This window comes from Podarcis melisellensis (assembly GCF_964234715.1).
Source record: "Podarcis melisellensis genome assembly, chromosome: 8".
Classification (NCBI taxonomy): domain Eukaryota; kingdom Metazoa; phylum Chordata; class Lepidosauria; order Squamata; family Lacertidae; genus Podarcis; species Podarcis melisellensis.
In genome coordinates, this window is record NC_138540.1 from 55,835,361 (window position 1) to 55,858,927 (window position 23,567).

Genomic DNA, 23,567 nt, shown 5'->3' on the forward strand with positions numbered 1-23,567 from the left:
ATGCCATCAACCCAAGGACCTTTAAATTTGGTTCGATGATACGGACAAGTAGAAGAGCATGATAATTTGCAGCCCAGAGGCAGACTCAGGGTCGAAGTTGCTGTGATGTTAATTGTTGTTGTTTAGTCGTTTAGTCGTGTCCGACTCTTCGTGACCCCATGGACCAGAGAACGCCAGGCACCTCTGTCCTCCACTGCCTCCCGCAGTTTGGTCAAACTCATGCTGGTAACCTCGAAAACACTATCCAACTGCAATTACTATGCATGACTGTTGTTAGTTATAGAGCAGCTGTGGAGAGTGAGGTGGGAAAATTTAACCCCCTGCTCCCCTGCCAGTAAAAATCGCCTCTCACAGGCTGCTATTTGCTTTTGGAGGGAAGCCTCTCCAGTGCTGGTAACGGAGGCTTCTCTTGAAATGCAAATAGGAGCTTCTGAGAGGTTATTTTTACTGGCAGGGGGACAAAGAAATTTCCCCACCCCTCTCCACTCTGCTCCTCCTTGACCTGGTCCCAAGGCTGCTCAAGCTTCCTACAACTGCTGTAGACACAACACAAATATGCCCATGCATTGCCTTCTTGTCATTGGCCCTGACCACTTTCTCACTTATCTCTTCTGTGTGAGTTGGAGGCATGTGGAGGGCAGAGAGGAGATTCCTGTTGCTCTGAAGTTTCTGCTCACCACTATGAGGTCTTCTGGACTGCAATACGTAGATGGGTCCCGAGGGTTGCAAAGCAGAGCTGAAACCAGCACCCTGAGCCCTCAACTAGGGGTTCAGCAAAGAGTTGTGAAACCTTCAAACTATAGTACCATATGGTCTTTTAGATTCCTGCATTGCAGGAGGCTGGACTAGATGGCCCTCAGCGTCCCCTTCCAACTCTACAATTCTATGCTGCAGAACAAAAGGTGCCAGAGGAAAACATTTACTGGGAGCACATTTGGCAAATGAAACAGGCATGAAGGGGCCTAAAGACACTTCACATGAATACAGATGTAAGAAGAGCTAGACTGCAGCTAGTGGGCTTTTGCGACAGACATGGGCCTGTAAGCTGTGGTCAGCGGTGATTGGCATGGAGGGGCAGCTGTGTTCACCTGACCTGTCACTGGTTGATTCGTCAGGTGAGTGCTGCTGCCCACTCCAAACTGAGAATTGCTAGTTGTAGTTCCACCCAAAGGAAAAAAAAAACAGTTCACTGGGTGTTTGCATGTCTGGAAGCTCCCAGTGTTTTCTGGGGAGAGAGGGAGAAAGGGAAAGAGTGAGAGAGTGAGAGGAGGAAGAGGAGGAGGAAGAGGAGGAAGAGGAAGGCCAATGGTAAACAATATAGAACAAAATTCTTCTTTGGTCATTATACTTTGCACTGGCAGATCAAGGAAGCCGTCAAGAGGTATCAAGCGGTCATTCCCAGCTACGGTTGTGCAAATTTGGAGCAAAGTCACATATAAAATCTGAGATGCTCAGACAGGCGAGGGTCTTTGCATAGTTTTTCTTCCAACGCTATGTATTTTAGCGGAGCTCTCTCTTTGTGCCTGAGAAGGGAAGAAGAAGAAGATGATGATGAGGAAAATAGAGGCATATCCTCTACACTGCAGACATTTATGTTCTTTGGGATGCTGTGCCTGATTTAAAGCCTGCAGCATCAGAGCCATGCACCCATCTCCTGAGAGGGAGTTCTACAGGCCTGGGGGCCACCACAGAAAAGCCCTCGACCAATGTGCCTGCCAACAGCATAGAGCTAGCAGGCAGGCACACCTGCAGGGACTCTGAGGCAGACCTTAACCATTGGACAGGTTCATACAACTCGTCTATAAAGATCTGCTTGCTGTACCTGCTGAGGCGGAGCTCCAGGATGCGTATGCGGAACATGGCATCTGAGCAGTAGGTCAGGTAGGCATCCTCATCCTCTAGGGTCATGTTGAGCTGGTTCTGCTGGTACCATTGCTGCTTCTTCTGGAGCTCCTGGGTTTCCTGCGCAGGGAGAGAGAGGCAGGGAATAAATTGTGGAGTGAGGGAAAGGAGGGGCATTGTACCAGGGCTTAGCAAGGGCCAGGCACTGGGCAGCTTAGGTCTGGAGGAGAAGGAGCTGGCTGTCAATCCATTTGGACCAAAAGCTGAGGTGTGGTCCATAACAAGGTTGTTTCAGAAATTGTGGATTACCTACCTTCACCTTTAAAAGTGAACCGAGTTGAATTTCTCTGCCCCCCAAAGGCAGAAAAAGCTCACCATGCTTTGGCCCTCCTCCCTAGAAAGCCAAAGGGTAGAGGAAAGAGGAGGGACCTTCTCGAAACGCGCTTGGATGAGGTTGGCCTTGTCAACGAGACGGTGCTTGAAATCGCTGAGGCAGTCCTCCTTCAGGCGCAAAGCCAGCCACTTGGTCATCTTCTCGATGCCACCAATCTGGATCAGGAAAGGCGCCAGGTAGTCCAGATCCTGCTCCACTTGCCGCTGGCGCTCCTCTTGCAGCTGGCGCTCCTGGAGGAAGGGATAAAAAGAGAGAGCCCGTGGCTACTGCACTTGCTGCCATGATGGCTGCACTTTGTCTCCACAGTTGGAGGCAGCAATGCTTCTGAACACCAGTTGCTGGAAACCGCAGGACGGGGAGAGGACTCCTGTGCTTGAATCCTGCTTGCTGGCTTCCCACCTGGGTGGGAGACATCTGGGTGGCCACTGTGAGAACAAGATGCTGGAGTAGATGGCCCACTGGCCTGACCCAGGAAGCTCTTTTATTTTCTTATGAGTTTGATTCTCACAGCTACCCTGAGAACAGGACCTGGTTAAGTGGGGCCATTTGTATGTTCCATGTCAGGGGCCTGGGGGCAGAATTCAAGCATTCAGAGCTCTCTTTCTGGCCCTTGGATGCTCCCCAAGCCACACTCCCCCCCCCCGCTCCACAACCACCTCGAGTGCTTTGGCCAGCTGGAACTGTCAGAATTGCTTGCCTGGGTTTGTGTGTGCAGAAACCTTTTACTTTTGCATGGCCGGAATGAGCCTAGCACAGTGGCATCCATTGCTCCACCCACTTTGGCCTCTGGCCCCACCCATTGCTAGCAGAGGGAGGGTTCCCTGGGAAGAGGGAATGCAGTGGTTAAGAATGCCAGACTAGGACCTTGGAGACCAGAGTTCAAACCCTCTCTTGGCCATGAAGCTCATTGGGCGACCTTGAGCCAGTCACTGCCTCTCAGCCTAACCTACCTCACGGGATTGTTGTGAGAATAAAATGGGGAGAACTTTGTACACCACTTTGAGTTCCTTGTAGGAAAGGTGGGATATAAATGTAAAGAATGAATGAATAAATGTTCCTGAGTTTAAAAATGACCCTCATCACCTACCATTGCCTCTCGCTGTTCCTTGCTCTTCTCGTTCCTCTCAGTATCATAAATAGACACGGTCAACTTGCTGGCTGCTTCTTCTTCCTCTCGAATCCTCAGAAGATCCAGGACCTTTGTAAAAGGCGAAAGATTTATACGATCTGAAGAGAAACCAGAGTATCAGAATATCCAGGACCTTTAATGGGATAGAAATGTTAGCAATAACCTTGTTGCCAACACACCTCTTCGGCCAGTGCGTATAGCACACTCTGCGCATGAGAGATCGCTGGAGCTTAGAAAGACTTGGAAAACTTAAAAACAAAACAAAAGATCCAGCACATCTGAAAAAGGAGAGTAGGTGGTTTTGTGTTTAGCGAATGTGATAGTTAATGGCACACATTCTATTCTGGAATAGAGGCAGGGAGAGTCTTTTTCATCCTGAGGGCTACATTTCCTTCTAGGCAATCTTTTGAGGGCCATATGCCAGTGGTGAGCAGAGCAATGAATGCAATGTATTAAAAACCCAACTCTGCCTCCTCAAACTAGCAGCAGCTTTGCAGGGCCCCAGGGAGGGGTCTTTCCCAAATCTGCTCTGCAAGCTATTTTGCTTGTAGACAAAGCCTTTAGCTACTATTAAGCTATGACCCGCCTTCCACTCCTTTCCCATTACCTCCATCTCTGACTCCCACACCAGGTGCCGGGATTTCTTCTCGTCCTCTATCAGGTGCATCATCATTTCATACAGGTGGAACAGCTTCTTTTCCGTCTCTGTGGACCCTGCCTAAAGGCAAAGGAGCCTGTGAGGAAGGGAGAGGAGGAGGGGGAGGAATGGCCAGCCCTTCCAAAACACATAAGACATCTTGGGTTTAAGGGAGGGTCACGCTCAGAGGTGTAGATGGCACACAGAACCACAGTGCTGGAAGAGACCCAATGCAACATCTGGCCCCCTGCCCCCACAATGCAGGAATCGCAGCTAATTTCAGAGTTCTTTCATAAAATGTATAGACCACTTGACTGTAAACCTCCCCCCCACCTCAAAACAGTGTAGGGTCACTCTTAGAGGCATTGAAGGCATATGATTCTGGCATTGCACATCAACTCGCACATATGTCCAGGATCCTCAAAAAGGCAGCTTCACTGGTTTTGAAAGAGGATCAGACAATTTCCTGGTGACTTGTCCCTCCACTGTCGGAGGCAGTATGCCTCAGAATACCAGTTGTGAGACTCACAAGAGGGTGCTGTTGCACTCAGGAGATCTTTGCTCTTTGCAGGCTTCCCTTTGGGGCGTCTGGTTCGCCACTGTAAGAACAGGATGCTAACGAGCTTAAAGTTAACCTAAAAGTTAGTCATCAATAACCAACCAATGCAGCCAGCGGCAGCATTAAAATATACTCCTATTACTACTTAGTTTTCCACAGTTCCCTTCCTTCAAGAAGCTGCAGTAACTGTGGGGGACGGAGCGTCATCTTCATTTTCTCTGCACAACAACCCTGTAAGGCAGGATGGGCTGAGAAATGGTTGGCTGGCCTAAGCGCACTTGTAGGGCTTCATAACCCACCTGGGATTTCATAGCCCAGCCGGCAGCCATTCAACAGGCAATCTGCTACAGCACATGAGTTCAGCTGAGATACACCACTGAGATACACCACCAAACCACAGCTGGGCACTAAGAGCATAACCTTGCCAGGAGCCTCAAGCTCACACCTCCCCTCACACACTGTTTTCTTCTCTCTTCCTCTGCTTCCTGTTTTGAGAGAAACCTGAGACTGCCACACACACGTCCCAAGTTGCAAACCACGACCCTGCCATGATTTCCAATCCTGATGTTCAGGGCGACCTATTTTCAGGACTCACTCTATTCCTGTGACTGTCACTTGATTTGAACTGTTGTTAATATTGCATTTTAAATGGTTGAAACCTGCCCTGTTGCCAGTGGCTTCCTTGCCAGTCACGACCCATTAAGTTCTCGGCCCCATCTCAGCTGCTCCTCCAGTTGCTCTCTGCAACATGCAGATCTCCCCATCTATTTTTTACCTGGTAGCTGATGCACATCTCAGGGGTCATGATGATCTTATTCCCCATGCTGTCCACATCTGCCCGCTTGTTGAAGTCCCTCTTCGAGGGGGTGATGTAGTTCTCCTTGCAGTGGTAGGTCAAGAAGATCTTCTCCTCCACTATCGAAAAGATGCGCTCTGCCACATCTTCGTCAGCTGGTTTTTGTGGGTTCCTGTGGAACCGCTCAGTGATTTTCTGGGAATAGCGTGTGGAGAGAAAAAGGGGGTGTCAGCTGGGATCAAACTCCTAGCCACCAAGTTAACAGGAGGGAGTGGGTGGGTGGAGGGAGAGAGAGCGAGGGAGAGGAGGAGATTCATGTTTCTGGCATAGCAGTTGGCGATGTTATGCCACACTTTGAGCTGGCTCTAGCATTAGACAGAGTGAGTCAATGGATGCTGGGAGCAATGGCAAAGAGCTGGGAGGGCCAACCTGTGTGTAGTGGTGGCTGGTGCCCACTGGGACTGTTAGGGAAGAAGGCAAGGAGACCAACAGTAGGTGGCACCAGAGCCAATCAAGGGCTTCCTGATCTGCAGCTCTGTTTCTCGGGGGCACTGTGCTACCCCAGCTGTACTTGGAGCCCCCGTGCTCCACTTACCAGTATAGGTCGGGCATTGCTTTCAGTGATGGCTGCAGCATTGCCTGGTTTCTTTATTCTTTTGCCAAACTCAGCGTGCCGGTAATACAGGAAATCCGACCGTCCTTCAAAATACTCCTCCATTTCATTGGGAGTTTCAACCCGTTTCTGAAGGCCGTCCACCCGCGTCTCACTATAAAACTCCATGGTGCGATCTGTTTCGGGGTCCATCGTCAAGTAGTCGTGCGCTAGGAACCCAAAACAGAAGCCCAATAGGGTGAATTGCCAGGTAAAGAAGGTGTGTTATTTTTATTTATTTGATGTGTTACATTTATATCCTGCAAAATACAAGATAGGTGAGATGATATGATGGTCACATTCATAGGCCTGTCGGATGGAAGATGGAGCAAGCTTGTCTTCTCTTGCTCCAGCTCTAGAGGAGAGGTCCCAAACCAATGAACTTAAGTTAAAAGAAAGGAGATCCCGATTAAACATTAGTAAGAATTTTCTGACAATATAAGCCATTCCACAGTGGAACCTTGGAAGGTGGTGGACTCTTCCTTCATTGGAGAATTCTAAATAGAGGTTGGATGGCCATCTGTCAGGGGTTCTTGAGCTGTGATTCCTGCATTGTTGGTGGTTGGACAAGATGGTCCTTGGGTTCCCTACCAACTCTACAATTCTATGCATAATAAAACCTGCAATTAAGAGCCCAATTGAGAAGCAACAGATGATCTGATTAAAGGATGGGATGATTTTCTCCTACATCCTAAAGAATAGCAGAGAGAAGGCACCAGCAAAGACATCTGGGGGTGGAGGGCCTTCTTGGTAGTGGTGCCCGCCCTGTGGAACACCCTCCCACCAGATGTCAAAGGAAAAAACAACTACCAGACTTTTAGAAGACATATGAAGGCAGCCCTGTTTAGGGAAGCTTTTAATATTGGAAGGACTATTGTATTTTAATCTTTTGTTGGAAGCTGCCCAGAGTGGCTGGGGAAACCCAGCCAGATGGGCAGGGTAAAAATAAACAATTATTATTATAATTATTATTATAGTTCCACTGCAAATGCCCCATCTCAGTAACTCCCTGGGGCTACTGATGGGTAACCAGATCAGAGCCTCTGGGGCATATCTTAACGGGCAAACACATTCATGATTATTGCAAATGGCGGGCTGATACATACATACCTTAACAGAAAGCCTGTTGAGAGAGTTTTGGATGGGGCAAAAGGGCCCCTCCACTGGCACAGCAGCACAACCACTCTGGAGGAAAAGATCTGTTGCCAGTAAGAACATCAACAGATCCCACTGGATCAGGCCAACCTAGTCCTGCATCCTGTTCTCACAGTGGCCAACCAGATGCCCCAATGGAAAGCCCACAAGCAGTATTCTAATACAAGAGCCCTCTGCACTCCTGTGATTCTCAGCAACTGGTATTCAGCAGCATTGCTGCCTCCAGCTGTGGAGCAGAGCATAGCAGTTGTTGCCAGTAGCAACTGATAGCCTTCTCCTCCATGAATTGTAATGCTCCTGCCAGTCACTTGCAGGGCCACACAAGCAGAGAAGCTGCGACCCTAGGCAGGCGCTTTGGATCTGCTGGTGAAGAGCCTTGCTAGCCATTTGTGAGTCTACGGAGAAGGTTGTGAAAGTGCCTGCCTGGATCAGGGCCTGGCAGAGAACCAAGGAAGCCGAGACCCAGGAATGAGACGCTGCTGGAGAAACAGCCCCAAACTTCAGTGCCTGAGCCAGGACATTGAGAAAAGGCTTGGCTACCATTGTTACTGTTGTCATTCAAATTTGTATGGCGCCCTATACCCGTAGATCTTAGGGCAGTTCACAACATAACATTACAATATAAAAACACACACCTTTGAGGCCTTGCACATGCCCAGGCATGAAGAACTCCTTTGTCACTTCCGTTTGCTTATTCAGCTCTCTTGTATCCAACACGTCTTCCCGGTTCTTGTACCATTCCTTCACTTCCAGCACTTTGGTGCCTTAGGAGGAGAAGAGAACAATCCATGGCAATGGCGGCTTACAGACAAGCTAGACACATGGGGGTGGCCCTGGATGTTTTGGTGCTTGAGAAAGGCAGGATATAAGTGCAATAATAAATGAACCCCTCCACTCATTTGTGGACTTTGCTAGAAGGGTGTTGGGAGCAATCAGACCTTGACTACAGTAAATGAGAACCCAATGAAACATTGGTGTAAATGATTACGTTGTGAAAACCAGCTTTCCCCAGCATGATGGCCTCCAGGTGGTGTTGGGCTGCAATTCCTATCAGCCCCATAAACTCGGGCAACTTTCAGCAATGCCGAGATGGTGGCTCAGTGGGTAGAGCATCTGCTTTGCATGTCCCCCAGCAGGTGCAATTGCTAGAAGCATCTCTAGGTGGGCTTGGGAGAGACCCCTGTCCAGAACCCCAGAAAGCTGGCTCACGGTCTGGATCTTCAAAGAGGGTGAGGCGGGTGACCAGTCCATTGCTATTCAGATATGGTGCCCATTTCTCCAGCTTGGCGTTCTTGTACTGAATCACCTTCTTGCCTTGGGGACAACGTGTCTCGAATTCTAGGAGCAAGAAGACGAACAAAGATGACCATTGGCCATGGAGCATGCATTTTAATGGTACAAAATGCTCTGCAAACCAGTCATCATAAGAACAAGTACAGTATTTAAGAACTGGCACCTGAGCTTGTCTCTCCCCCCCCCCCACCTTCTCCTTGGATGTCATTTAGATTGTAAGCCTGAAGGGGCAGGGACTGTCTAATTTTAACTGACGGTCTGTAAACCACTCTGGGAGCCTTTTTGGGCTGAAAAGCGAGGCACAAATGCTCTAAATAAATAAACAAATCCCCATTTAAACTTCTCGCTGGAATACGCTATCTGTAGTGTTACATTAGGTGGTCCAAGGGCTGGTGTTAAAGTTCTGAAGTCTTTTAGTTCTGCCTGCATTACAGGGTCCCTTGGGGTCCCTTCCATCTCTGCAATTCTATAATTCTAATGTTCCATGCAAGGTGCTACGCAGGCCTCAACAGTCAGCTGATCAACTTCCGTGGATTTCACATCTTCACTTGCTCACCAGAGACTAGCCTAGACATTGCTGTGGCTCCTCGCAGCCCCCTCACAGGGCCAGCCCAAGACATTCTGCTGCCTGAAGCAAAGGTGGCGGCCCTCCCATTCCAAGTACAGAAGCCAAATGGACAGGCAGCTGCGCCTGACTACAGCGCAAGCAGCTGTCTTTGAGCGGGGAGGGGTGTCAGGCCATGGATATACACAGCTTCATCCTCCAATGTTTTGCTGCTGCTCCTCGGCCCCTTCATCTACTGCCTGAAGTGCCTGCTGTACTCTGCCTGGTCTTAGCCTTCTATAGTCCTTTCATCCTTTGTTGCTTCCTGATCCACAACTGAACCTCCTGCTCTTTTCCTTCCCCAACCCATGAGCTCCCAACTGGTCACTGAGGCCAGCACAACCTGCAGAATCATAGAGCTGGAAGGAACCCAAAATCTGTCTAACCCCTTGCAATGAAGGAATCACAACTAAAAAAATCCCTGACAGGTGGCCATCCAACCTCTGTTTAAAAGCATCCAAGGAAGGTCTTTATTGACATTGACATTTGTCTTCTCCCAAGCTCTCTCAGCCCCAGGAAGAATAGGGAGGAGGAAGAGGACAATACAGTTTTGAATGGCCTCACTCTTAAATTCTCCAGAAGCAATCCCTGAAGCACCAAGGAGCTGCATCAGTGATCTACACTTTGGCCACTCACAACACAGTCAAGGTGGTGATGGTGGGGAGAAGAATACCTCTTGGAGATATCTGGATCTGCTCCACCCAAGATGCAGGCATGTCAAAGCCCTTTGCTTCCTCTTCCTTCATCTATCAAGAAGACCCAGGAGAAGAAGCCGTTAGGAGGCCGAATCCTGCTCTGCCCAAAACACCTGCCCCCATATTCATCTGGGCCAATCCCATCTACTTTCCATATCTGATATGGCAAGGAATCACTGTCTTGACTTGCCACTGAGTCAGCCAGCCTCTTCCTGATCTCCTGCATTGCTCTATTTGATCCTCTGCTGCTGAATGTCAAATGCTCTTTCAGGTTCTCTTCTTTCCCCTTTGCCACCCACCTGCTGTCTGGTCCAACAAGGAAGGAAAGAACATTTCCTGGGATCAACCACAGCTATGTAACATGACTTCAGGTCCAACCTGACACCCCATTTACTTCTGGTCAGGCCAGGAGTGTCAGCTCTTGGAAACTGGGACGATGAAAGTTCAGTGATAAGCTGAGTCCATGTCATGGGGACAACGAACTGGGGGGGGGGGGTTGAGGGCATTCTTAGGATCTTTTGCTGCTCAAGTGATTTCTGATCCTATGTAAATAGGTGACATCATGTCAATAGACTACAGCTCCCATTAGTCCGAGTCAGCACAGTCCTGCTAACTGGAGCTGATGGTCTTTGTAGTCCAAAACATATGGAGGATACCAGGTTGGGGAAGCTGCTGGAAGGCATGAGCCCATCCTCAGGAAGAGCTAGTGCACAGCACAGAATCCTCTGGCACTGCAAGGAAGAAGGCGGGATGGCTCACCATGTCATCCACCTCGTCCTCCGCAAGGTCCTCTTCCTCCTCCATTTCTGGCAGTGACAGGAGGGGCTTGTCAGTGCCGAGCAACATGAATTCCCACCGCACGGGGTCCCCGAGGTCAAACTGGAGATCCTGGAAAAACAATCAGTTGCCAAAGGAATCAGATCTCAGGAACTTTGCAAGGGATGCTCTGAGTCCAGATCATTCGGAAACGCTGCCGCTGTGCCCCCACCATGTCCTCCATTTGCTCTTTCCCACCTCTGTCCCTTTCCTTCCCTGGAGGCCCCTTCACACATTGCACCAAAGACAGGTATAATAAGCTGTTTCTATGCATGGACGCATTCTGATTTGGGCAGCTCCGCTATCATGCTCACAGTTATGCAGACGGAACACTTGTTGAACGAATCACTGCAAGGGGGTGCAGCTCAATGGACTGTACAATCATTGGATGTAATGTGTGAACACCCCTTCTGTTTTGCCAGGGTGGAAAGCGAGGGCAGCCACCTGTGTGTCATGGTCAAATTGCATTTGGCGATGTTCACAACCCACGATTTGGCCATCCCTGATTTAGAATGGGAAGAGTGTGCCGAAGGCAGGACTATGTTGGAGAGGCATGTGCCTTGTGATGGATCCAAAGAGGGCTCCAGGAGCTACCCATCCCATCATCTCCAACCATTGGTCTGCTGGCTGTGGCTGTTGGGAGTTGGAGTCCAACAACATCTGGAGATCCTGCAGGGTTCCCCATCCCACTACTCAACACTCCTAGACTGCATGATAGCTCCCATTTGTCAGTGGCCCCAAGCTTACATAGCCAACCACTACCAATCCAGATTCTATTGGACTACAACTCCCATCATCCTTGGCCATCACTCATGTGGGCTGAGCCTGATGGGAGTTGTAGTCTAACAACAACTAGAGGGTATCACTCAGGCTAGATCTGGTGAAGAGAAACATTTCCCCTCTAGCCAGAAGTCAATTAATTTTTCCACACTCAGACCCAGCCAGTCATTCCGTTGGCTTACCCTACAGGCATTCCAACAGTCCTGCATATTGACCCAGTAATTCCGGTGGTTCCAGACACTCTCAATACCAAGGAAGTAATCGTCTGTGGTACTGTAGCTTTTCCCTGTAAATGGGTCGATAAAGAAACTCTCTGGCACTTCACGCTTGCCTGAAAGAACCAGAACCCAGGCATGGACCCGGAGACCATACAGATTGTCTGGCGGGGGCTTCTCAGCTTCCTGCCACACAGAAACAAAGAAGAGCAATGACTATAATACAACTAAAAGCAATTGTTCTTCCCCTTTGTGCACATCACTGAGCCATGGTTTACTTTAATCATGGTTTGTGATGAAAAAACAAGCCATTGTTTGTTTCTCCAAAACCTGGTTTGTTTTGTAGCTGTTCTTGCTTTGTGCCACTGCAGTCTGATGAATGTTTGAGGTGGCCAAAGAAATCATCACATCTGAACAAGGCTGTTGGGTAAACTTAGGCATGGTTTCTAAGTTGGCAAAAAAAAACCCCATGGCTTCACATCATGGTTTACTGTCAGAAAACTAACCATGGTTAGCTGGCTGGGCTGAGGTCAGATGCTCAGACAAACCATGCTGTTGCTAAATGAGGATTATGTCACTGAAGGCAATTTTGAGTAAGATCAAGTGAAGGGCAATCCTAATGAATGCACAAATGTGTGTGTGTGTGTGTGTGTGTGTGTGCGCGCGCGCGCAGAGTGGTTTTTGCACAAATGAAAACATTTGGGGGGAACTATGTTTCAGCTCCCAGGATTCTTCCCAGGGGGTGGGTGGGTGTTCTTCTCCGCTTCCAGGCTGTGTGCCTGCAGCAAGACAGAATTCTGCAAGCCTTGCTCACCAGTCTCTTTTCCTCTTCCTCCTTCCGCTTCTTCTCCAGAGCAGCCTGCACAATTGCCTCCTGCTTGGCTTCCTGGCGCAGCTCAAATTTGCTGCTTAAATCCCGGGGGGGCTTGATGGCGTACTTCTTGGGCTTCTGTTTTGTAGCCTCTACTGCGACCTGTAGTCATAAATCAAAAAGGAAGCTGTTCCAGTGGAGGCAAGTCCTTTCAGTTAAGTAGGGTGCTGACCCTCTGTGTTGACCCTCCTCCTGGCCAGCCCCACACTCCTTGCCTTCTTATTGCATTGAGTTCTGATGAAAGCACTTCCTCCTCCTCAGTCTGTGTTGCCCTTATAGATCTCAGCAGGGAGGAGGATGGGGACAAGACCAGAATTAGTTGTCTCTGTCTATCATTGGCTCTGGCACTACCTACTGTTGGACTCCCTTGCCTTCCCTCCTACCGTCCCAATCACAGCAGCCTTCACTGAGCTGCTACATCATTCATTCATTCATTCATTCATTCATTCATTCATTCATTCATTCATTTACACTTCCTTTCATCTGCCAGAATATTACAATCACATTCTGTCTACCTTCAGATTAAATGAACTTCCATTAAGCAGAGGGTGCCTGTATGCAGTTGGGCAAGGTTGTGTGTGTTTATTTGGCAGCCTCTGGCAGTGTGAAGAGTGTGGGCTTATTACAGTTCATGAATGAGCCAGAAGTGGAGGTGGATAGGAATGGGACTTGCCATACTATGAGCAAATATCTTGCTGTATAAGCCAATGTGGTGTACTGGAAAGGGAATGTTTGGCTTAGTCTGGAGAGATCTGGGTTTAAATCTTTGCTCACCTGGGCAACCCTGCCAGAATTGTTCAGCCTCACCTATCTTGCAGGGCTGCTGGAAGGCCAATGGGAAGGAAGGACCTTGTATGCTGCCATGAGTTCTTTGGAGGAAAGGCAGAGGTATGTTTAAAAGGGAAGCAGAAGAAGCAAGCAAGCAAGCAAGCAGATGCTTAGAATCCCAAGATGAAAATTGCTTCTCATCAGCTGATGTAGGAACCTATGGGACTAAAACGTTGGGGGAAGGGGTGGCCAACCCACCTCTGGAAAAATGAAACCACTTCCATTCCACAAGGAGAAGGGTCCTCGCCCACAGAAGCTCCCAGAATTGCTCCAGTCATTGGACCGATTGTAGGGGCAATCTTTTCCGGAAGATATTTGTATTTCGAGGAATTTAGTGATCTGAAATGGTCATTTCTTCCTGCCTCTGTTTACTTCCCCTCTTTATCTCTTGGTTCTGCTCTTTGGTGGCTGAGAACAGCCTTTAATTTGTTGGAAGGAAGTGATAACGCAGGGTACATTCTGACCTTCTTAGGCCAGAGATAATGCAGGGTACATTCTGTTAGACATTGTTTGGAGGAATGAGTGGTATTGGAAGAGGAGGATAGACAATTAATAATCTGCGCTAGCTAGTCGGGCAAGGCATGTAGGCTAACAAGTTAGCTATCTATAAATCAGATGGTTTTGGGGCATAGTTCTGAGAAGCTCATGGATGGACTGATCGATTGCAGGTTTGTGCAACCTGAGGCTACCTGGGGGTCACCTTGCCACTTCTTGAGGGCTTCCCAGTGGCAGATTGAAGTGCTTGCTTAGTAATGTATATCTTGCTTACTGTTTAGAATAAAATCCTTAATCTTCTCACTCACTTTTGTTTGTATTGCTTCAGAATCTCATTAAAAGAACCCCCTTGCATTTGGCAAGACACCAATATAAAAAAATGAGTCTAAACTTTGTGGGATTGGGGTTGACTTAACGTTATTATAAGATGAGTATGATTTTGTGTGCTCTTACATGAACATTGATACACTATTCATTTGTTTATTTATTGATCTTTCTTAATTATGCCACAGTTAATACATAACATGCACACATGTAGTCTTTACATATTATTATATAATACACAATATTCAGCATTTATACCTTTTCAATAGGATCTTAGGCATTTCATAGTATAGCAAACGTACCGATGAAATGTGTAAGTAGCACGTGGTATTTATGCATGGTATATATTAAAGACCATGTGCAAATTACATGTTTCTATATAAGCATATAACTGTGGTATGATACCTTAGATATGTCTAAGAATATGCAGTTGAAATACAGGGATGCATATGGATGATTAAATAAAATTTATAAATTTATAAATTTGAAAAAAGAAAAAAGAAATATAGAGAAGTAATCAACATATACAAGAGAGAGAGAGAGAAAATCTTTCTGATGCCCATTAAAATTATGCCTCTGCTGCCTCCTAGCGGCTCCTGTTGCCATCTGCTGGGAGAGTATCAGCAGAACAGAGTTAGCAAAGCTTTCTTGAGCCATGGCCAAGGAGTCAACTGATGTTTTGCCCTTCAAATCCCACCCCCTGGTCCTAATTAAAGCCCCTCACACACTGCTTGGCTCTGAAAACACCCACAGCTCTCACCTCTTCTGGTTTCTTCAAGAGTGGGCACACTTCCCTGGACTCATCCATCATGCATATTTCCCGGGTGGCATAGCCATTGACGCAGTAGGCATCATAACCTGCGCCAATTAGCAGAGAGCACAGCAGGATGCTGAAGTCAAAGCAGTTCCCCCGCTGGTAGCGGAGGATCGTAGTCGGGGAGTACAGATAACCAGGCTGTGTAGACAAAAGACCATGTTTTCAATGGAATAGCCCCCTGCATTATTCTTGCAGCCCAAATAGTCATGGAAAGGGTTAGGGACACAGGATGCGTTATGTGTTCTTTTATATTCTGTTGGAAGCTGCCCAGAGTAGCTGGGGCATCTCAGTCAGATGGGCAGGTTACAAGCAACAAGTTATTGTTGGAAGGTGCCTTATACTGAACAGGAATGGAGGGAGTGTCTTTTGGTTCACATTTAAAGCTGAATTTGTCAAATTCACACTTTCTGAAACAAAGTGAGAACCGAAACATAGATATCATTTGAAACTCTCTTCTTCAAATTTTTGAATGCAGCTTGCCAATCCTACAGTGACTACCCAAAAATGCAATATACGAGGGGGAAAGTACATATAACAATGCATTGATTCATGAAAATAACATACAGAAACCCATTCTATCAGGAGATGTTGCTTTGCAAAAGTGAGCATGTGAGGCAAAACTGCATATGAAATGTGTTCATGGGGATAAATTCACGCTAAAAGGCTGGTGAATTTTCATGAGAATATTTTCAAAAATGCAAATTGCTGGAGAAATGTGTAGAACTGAATTTAAGACTGGAAGAAATGGGAAACAGAGAGAAACTGACAGATTCTTCCATTCCTCCTGCTACCTGGGGCTCATATAAGCTGGCATAGGGTTGTAGCATTGGAGGAAAGCATTAAACATTCCTTCTTTTTGCAGCCTTGGTGAAAATAACCCACCCACCCCATACCTGCTATTAATTTTCCAGAAGAAGCAGGTGTGGTTGTTAATGACATGCTTAGTATCCTGTCTCCCTTGATCCCAAGTCAAAACCAGCACCCAGAATTGTCCTTTGCATTGCTCTGACCTTGAGAAATGCCCCGGCGGAACCCACACCCCCTAGTGTTGTTGGCTAACATTGCCTAAAAGAATCTGAGCGAAGAAAATAATGCAAAAAGGCCCTGTTTCTTACCGGTGCGATAGGAGACGGAAGGGGCTCCATGGTGAGATAGTCTGCCACAAAGCGGGCACAGCCATCCCAGTTGTACAACTCTGAGTAAGGAAGCAGAGTTGGGCGCACAGTGGTGCTCACAAATTTCTGCAAGAAAATAGCACCGGTTTGTGGATGTATCAGGGAAGGAGAAAAGTTGATCATAAGGAAGGAGTCTGGGCTTCAGCAGAGAGCAATACATTCAAACCCTGCTCCCCGCGGAGGGCTACTTATGGCCCTGGAAGCACAGCTGCATGGCTGCTTTTGCACATGTGAAAATCACAGCTTTCACTTAAAAAAATGTTTCTATATTCTAGTCCTAAGCATGTTGATTTCAGTAAAATATATTCTCTTCATTTGTGGTTGGTATGACAAACAACACACTCTGCAAAACAATTAAGCCCTTTAAATAATAAATACATAAATCAATCATTTAAAAGCAAAAAAAGGGGGGGAGACTAATTTGAGGAATTCCCCATTTGGATCAATAATTTCCGAATGGCCCTCTGGCAAAGCAAACATATACTCAACAACTGCTGTTTGGGATTTGCACCGTTTGTGCAAATGATATGCAGATTATGCACAACAAGTTTCTGCTAGTGCAACTGTTGCACTATGTATTGCACATAACTTTATTCTCTCTCTCTCTCTCTCTCTCTCTCTCTCTCTCTCTCTCTCACACACACACACACACACACACACACAAAGTGAAAATTCATTTAATTTTAAATCTTACTATCACATCTTAATTTAATTTAGAAAATGTATTCATTATTCTGAGCTATGGCTGAAATTCAAAGTAGAAATCCGAAGTAGGTTTCTACTATGCTATCTTAGATCATGGCTATACAATCTGTTGAAGAGAGATTCCAACTGCTACAACAACACAATTCCCTGTTTGGCTTCCTGTATGATATATACACTATCAACAAAACATCTACTGAAGATGTACTAAAGGCCTGCAAGAAATTGGAAAAATCACTGATGCACAGTGGAAACAAAACATATTGATGGTGTGAACTTATAGCAGTAGTTCAAAGACTTCCAAAGTCTATGCCGTTACAAGGATAATGTGCCTTTATTTTCTGTTTCTGTAAGGATCCTTCTCACATTTCCACTGTCAGTGACGAGTGGTGAACACAATTTCTCAAAGCTGAAATTTATGAAAAACGTACATACGCTCAACAAGGCTGCAAAAGGGACTAGTTGACTTAGCAGCTACTGATATTCCCCCACTTATGTGCAATTGACTCGCACGTGACTGCATATATGCGCAGTGCCGGAAAACAATGAAATACTTCAATTCAAACCTGGAAACGGTAGGAGAGAGCTGGAGAGTCCTTGTGGCTTGCAAGGAGACCCTCCACGGAGCCTGAAGAGGATGCCACTGGGGGCAGAGGAAGCCCCAAAGAGATGCAGCAGGGCTTTGTTTATGCTGCCCAGCCTCCCTGCCTAACAGCTGGTGTGGGGGGTAGCACAGCAGTAGTAGCAGCCTACCTGTATGTCCTCCAGCATTTTGCCAGCTCCAGGGCTTCAATTCTAGTTGTGGATATTTTTGGACACAGTATTTTTGGTATGGATTGAAGAGAGAGTGGAAGAGGGCGTTTAAAGGGTGTATAGAGGGTGCTCCCCACTTTATACGATTTTGCTTATGTGGGGGGGGGGCTCGGAATGTAGCCCCCACAGAAGTGGGGAGTCACCTGTATATCAAATGAACATGCCCAAGTATCAGCACTCGACCTGAAGGAATTGGTGACAAAATTTGGATATGAAAAGGCACATAAAGTGAGATTTTGATGTGCCTGAAACTGAGACTTTTAAGAGCCTTAAATTTTAACACCACAATCTACAGGATTATTCAAAATTATTTGCATGCTACATTTTTTTTTGTATTTTAGAAAGACAATCAAAGATTGTTGTTTTACTTATTCTTGCAATTGAAAATAAATTTAGCAGTTTCAAGTTATGTCCTTTTCATTTTTTATACTTCTTCCTGAAGTAAGCAATCTTTGAGCCTGTGTGCAAGTAGTTAGCTTTGCCTAGGGTGCAAATTTGCCTGGCACCAGCACTAGGTATAGCACAAATATGTGCATATCTCCATTATAGTATTAAACTGGCTTATGAGTCCTTCTTCCTGGAGTTCTGTAATTGGTGAAGGTGGGTGCTTGGGAAACTCACTACACTGCATTTCCCAGGACTCCTTGTGAGAACTCAAAATGTCTAAGCAGAGTTTTATTTTCTACACAGGGAGTATGTAGGCAGAAACAATGCAAAGTAACCTTGTCCCAGATCTGGAAGGCCACCCAGTGAAGTATGTGGTAAGTGAAAGGCACTGCACATGCTTAGAGGGGCTCCTTGATTTTCTCTCTATATATTGTAGAGTCTGAGCCTGGTTCTGAAAAGAGCTTGCTAGCTAAGGCATGGTGAGCCTCACCTCATGCAAAACTCTGTCCATGCAATTGTAATTGTAAGCTGAGTAAAACTCTTGGACCAATCCCAGCCCTTCCACTTACTTCCACACGGCATTCGTTTATAGGGTGGAGGAAGAGAGGCTCGCGGTCTGGGCAGAGATGCGCATACTGTCGGTGAAAATTGTCAGCCACCTGCAGCAGCATTTGCTCCTTGGGAGAGTTTGTCTTGTAGGACTCAGGTAGGTTGCTGGTGTCAACGGAACTCCAGTCAAATTCACTGTATGCAGAAAAACAAGTGGATAAATGGGCCATTTGTAGAGCAATGGGTTAGCACCATCCTTGCAGCATTCAATACAGTGGTACCTTGGATTACAAACACCTCGGGTTACAAACACTTAGGGTTACAGACTCCGCTAACCCAGAAGTAGTATCTCGGTTTAAGAACTTTACCTCACGATGAGAACAGAAACCGTGCGCCGGCGGCGCGGTGGCAGCAGGAGACCCCATTAGCTAAAGTGGTACTTGAGGTTAAGAATGGTTTCAGGTTAAGAACAGGCCTCTAGAACGAATTAAGTTCGTAACCAGAGGTACCACTGTACAAGCAAGCTCCTTCTTTTAGGACAAAGGCAGGGAACATTTTTCAGCTCATGGGCCATGTTCCCTCCTGGGCAACTTTGGGGGTGGGGTGGGGTGGGTCAGAAGCAAGAGTGAACATTTTTCCTTTCTACAGTACTCTAGTTTCACACACACTGGCACACCCCTCTCTATCCTTTCATCAGGCAAGCAAGAGGCATCATAGGAGTTCATAGAATCATAGAACTGCAGAGTTGGAAGGAACGCCAAGGGTCATCTAGTCCAACCCCAATATGCAGGAACCATAGCTAAAGAATCCCTGACACACGGCCGTCAAACCTCCAAGAGAGTCCATTCTGCTGTTGAACTCTTACCCTCAGAAAATTCTTCCTAACGTTTTGTTGGAATCTCCTTTCTCGCCACTTGAATCCACAGCTCAGGCCCCTGCCTCTAGAGCAGGAGTAGACAAGCTTGCTCCATCTTCCATGTGGCAGCCCTTCAGATAATTGAAGGTGGCTGTCATATCACCTCTTAGTCTCCTCTCCTCCAGGCTAAACACAGCCAGTTCCCTCAACTGTTCCCAAGTCCCTTAGTCATTCACCCACAAGGACACATCCCAGCCAGGCAAAATCACACAAGGAGGATGTGAAATAAGGCTGGTGAGAGGTGTGGGTGGAGAGGGTGTGTGGCCTGGAGTGAGTCCTAAGGGCCAGATAGTGAGAGGTTTCCCTCTCCTGCTTTAAGAACATAGGAAGCTGAATTACACTGTGCCAGACCATTGAACCATCTAGCTCAGTTACTGTCTACATATTCCAGTCCTACCCAACCTGGTGCCCTCCAGATGTTGCTGGACTACAACTCCCATCAGCCCCAGCCAAATGCCTGGGTATGATGGAAGTTGGAGTCCATCAACATTTGGAGGACCACAGGCTCCCCATCTGTTTTAGAAGAATGCAAAATCTTTTGCTTTGGGCTGGGGTTTCTGTAGCAAAGACTAAGCCAGGAAGGTGTGGATGAAGGTGGTGTTTCCATGTTCACACAAAGAGATGGACGTTAAGACCCGGCTTACAATACAACTTCAGGAATATGGACTTGGATGTGGGACAGCTGCTTCTCTAGATCTTGAAGTTCATCGCTGAGCTGGAAAGAGGAGAGCTCTTCCTCCTCCTCCTCTCCTGATGAGACGTAGCTCCCCTCACTGCTCTCCATCCTGCTCCTAGAGGCTGCACACGTCGGCGTTTAGAAGACCTAGGGCAGTAATGAAGGGAAGTGTTTAAAAATAATTTACCTCTTGCATTATTACCGATATTATTTCTATTTATCTGCCACTTAATACAAAATGTCTGCAGGCCAACACGCTGGATCGAGAGGTTCTTCGAGCTGCTTTAGAGTCCAAGCCTAACCATGTCTAGTCAGAAGTCAATCCTATTGAATTGAGGATCAATGGGGTTAACACTGCAGTGAAATCCACAGGGCTTAACTTAGCCTTAGAACAAGTCTTGCTGACTTGTCTGGACAAGTCCAACTTCATTTGGATTCCATCCAATGAGTGCAGCCCATTAGACTTGTCCTGTGTAAGACTCACTAAAGGACATCAGAGCTTCAGGCTGGCATGGCCTGATGGATGCTCTCTTTACCCAGGGCTATGTCATGGGTTCATCTAGCTCAGCATGTTCTGCACCAGGGGTCATCAACGTGGCAGCTGTGGCAGTGGTGGAGCTTCGAGCTCCGGCGGGGGTGGGGTGGAGAGCAGGCAGGGGCATGGCTGGTGTGAGTCCTGGGGTGTGGCATGCTGCCCGCAGGGACGTGGCATGCGTCCTGCGTAAATGGTGCGCCGCCCACAGGGGCATGGTGCACATCTTGAGGGTGTGGCGCCCCACCGAGATCGTGCCGCTGGGGGCAGTGTGCTCCCCCTGCACCCCTGTTCCTCCGCCAGTGAGCTGTGGCACACATACTCCCACAGAAGCCTTCTTTGGGTCCCCTGGCACACACTCCTGCTGAAACTGGGCTGGAAAGAAGCATTCTGATGTAGCCAATAGAAGATATTACAGGGTGTGCTTGTGTGTGTGAGGTCCACAACAATTTCTCTGGTCCACAAATGTGCTCCAAAAGGTTGGTGACATCTGCTGGAATCCTATACCTGCTTACCTAGGAATGTACCCAATTGAAATTAATGGGCCCTGCTTCTGAGTAGACTTCATATGATTGCACTGTGAACAGAGTGCATTCGTTTATGAACATCTGCTGTGGTTGCTTTCATACATCTTTACAGCACAACATGAGAAGGTTGTCAGCAGAGGTCAATGGAGTTTCTGCTTTAGCTTGGTCCATTTAATTGTTTCAAACCATCATGAATTGCACTGATGAGCTGGCCAGGATCAGACGGTCTCCATCATGCATGGCCTACAATCGAGGAGAAGGGGGATGTTCCCCATATCCTTCCCCAAATATCCCTGGTTAGATTGTGAAATGGAAATTCCCCAGCCCTAAATTAGAAACTGAGTTGAAAAGACACTTTTTTAGCCCCGGAACTATGTGAATGCTGATCCCCCTGCCCCTGTCACCATTCTCCCCAAAAAATTATTCTTATTAGAGAGGCAATTCCAAGAATGTAAACAAAATGGGTAATGAGCAGAAGAGAAAGAAGAGAAGGGCTGACAAGGCAAACTGCTCTCTGATTTTGTTTTTGTGCTCGGCAGAGATAACCAAATGACAATAGGACCTTGTACATCCCCTTTACTTCCACTTGTTTTGGGGGAAAGAATGAGAATTATGCATACAGATAAATGCAAGGACATGTCAGTGTTCATTCCTTCAACCAAGCCCTACCAAGACAGAAGGCCATCTGGATTGCCTCCAGAAATGCTTTGTGTGGGTAGGTGGAGGACATCTAGTCTTGCTCATAACTGAGCCAAAGAACTGGCAATGTGGTGTGTTTTTTTAATGGCTGCAGAATTTATTTACTTGATTAATATGGTCTTGACAAAATAGAAGTTAACCAACAGCAAGATATTTGCTTGATGAACATTGATTATATAAATAGAAATTAGAGTGAATTTAAACAAACAAAAGAAGTTTAAATACTGCCAGAAAATATAAAAAGTATGTAACAGGCAAATGAAAATGCTTTGTGCACACACAACCATCATCTGACCAAGAACTGGTAATGTAGTGCGCGCTCTCTCTCTCTCTCTCTCTCTCTCTCTCTCTCTCTCTCTCACACACACACACACACACACACAGAGGCAGTTCATCTGCAATGTCACATAATGGTTTCTGATTTCATGACTGCGTCCCGCTTGAACCTCCTCTTCATCATACAAACCTAGATCCCAACTGAACACTCAGCATTTTGAAACCTGCCCCATTTAACTTTATTTCACCTCATTTTTATTTCAGATGATTTATCTTTCCAGGGTAAACCCAGGGGCTCTGGGCAGCTGAGTTAGAAACAATGGCACAATCTTGGCCCAACGAAATACTGCTGGCCAGGTGGTTAAGATCGGAAGTGGTTTCATTTCAAGTCAGTTATCTGTTCTATCCACTGAACAGCCATTAAACGATCTGCTCCACTGCTTTAGTGCTTTGCCCTGGCTGCCAAATGTAATGACACTGGAAAAGCAGTGGAAGGGGAGCCCAGGAGAGGAGGTTTAGAGTGCGCATTACGCACAGAATTCAAGCTAACATTCCCCCCCTCTACGCACACCCACCCCGCTTCTTTGGGGAGCTAAGCCAGGGACAGAATATCTACCAAGACGTCCTGTTTGTGTAGATGAGCTTTTGTGCGCACACTTTCTTTCTCTTCCCTTTCTGAAGCTGCACACACAGCAGCCGCACAGACCGGTCGCCCTTCCCACTTACTCACCTCGCCAGGTTCTCCTGGGTCTGTTGATTTCTGTCTCCATGGCAACCACCTCCTTGGAAGCTGAGGTTTCTGGGAGTTGTAGTCGTCTGTGTCCATTTCCCCGTCCAGAAACTAGCTCTGAGTTGTCTTCTCTTCCCAAGTTTGCAAAGAAAGAGCAAATTTGCGACGGGCAATGCCACCCCAACAATTAGCTTCCGGTGGGAACCATGTTTTTCAGTTCTGGAAGAATGCAAAACCTAACAGGCAGAAACCCAGCTGGTGCAGCTGTCCCAGTGCGTAATTTAATGGGGGCCTGATGGTTTTTTGATGGTTCCCTTAGTTAAGTTTTTATTTTTAAGATTAAGCTACAACTGGGGAAAGTCAGGTAGTGGGGCTTTTTGGTTACATTGAAGCCCCCTCCCCCGGCCACGTCATCCCACAATTCAAGCTCTAGGAACTCCCTGCAGGCAGGCATTTTCACCGTATCCCTTTCAGCACCTACTTAAAGCATTTTTCTTTAGGCCAGCCTAACCAGACATGCAGAATATAACATGTGTTTAATCTCTTTTTAGCTACTGTTGTTTTTCATCAATTTTCCCATATTTTAAATACCTGTTTTTATTGATAATGTATGCGACGACAGCAGCACGGATACTACTGGCCCAGAAATGGAAAGAAGACAAAGTTCCGACCAGAACTTTGAA

General features: G+C 47.0%; 1 protein-coding gene across 3 annotated transcripts; it reads right to left on the reverse strand.

Annotated features, from left to right (window-relative positions):
- Window positions 1-903: 903 nt before the first annotated feature.
- DRC7 (dynein regulatory complex subunit 7) lies at window positions 904-22,904 on the reverse strand. 3 transcript variants are annotated; one of them, XM_081922696.1, is made up of 18 exons: window positions 22,885-22,904; window positions 20,089-20,267; window positions 18,549-18,723; window positions 16,018-16,143; window positions 14,846-15,040; window positions 12,382-12,540; window positions 11,535-11,753; window positions 10,516-10,644; window positions 9,735-9,807; window positions 8,374-8,502; window positions 7,800-7,928; window positions 5,953-6,179; window positions 5,337-5,552; window positions 3,973-4,083; window positions 3,324-3,434; window positions 2,272-2,466; window positions 1,823-1,962; window positions 904-1,523 (listed from the first exon to the last, which is right to left on the reverse strand). In XM_081922696.1, exons 2-18 carry the CDS (start codon window positions 20,226-20,228, stop codon window positions 1,430-1,432), a joined length of 2,568 nt encoding a protein of 855 aa, XP_081778822.1. In that variant the 5' UTR covers window positions 20,229-20,267; window positions 22,885-22,904; the 3' UTR covers window positions 904-1,429. The 3 variants fall into 3 exon arrangements, with proteins under 3 accessions (XP_081778822.1, XP_081778821.1, XP_081778823.1); XM_081922695.1 differs by lacking the exon at window positions 22,885-22,904 and adding an exon at window positions 22,771-22,882; XM_081922697.1 differs by lacking the exon at window positions 22,885-22,904 and adding an exon at window positions 22,810-22,858.
- Window positions 22,905-23,567: the final 663 nt, after the last annotated feature.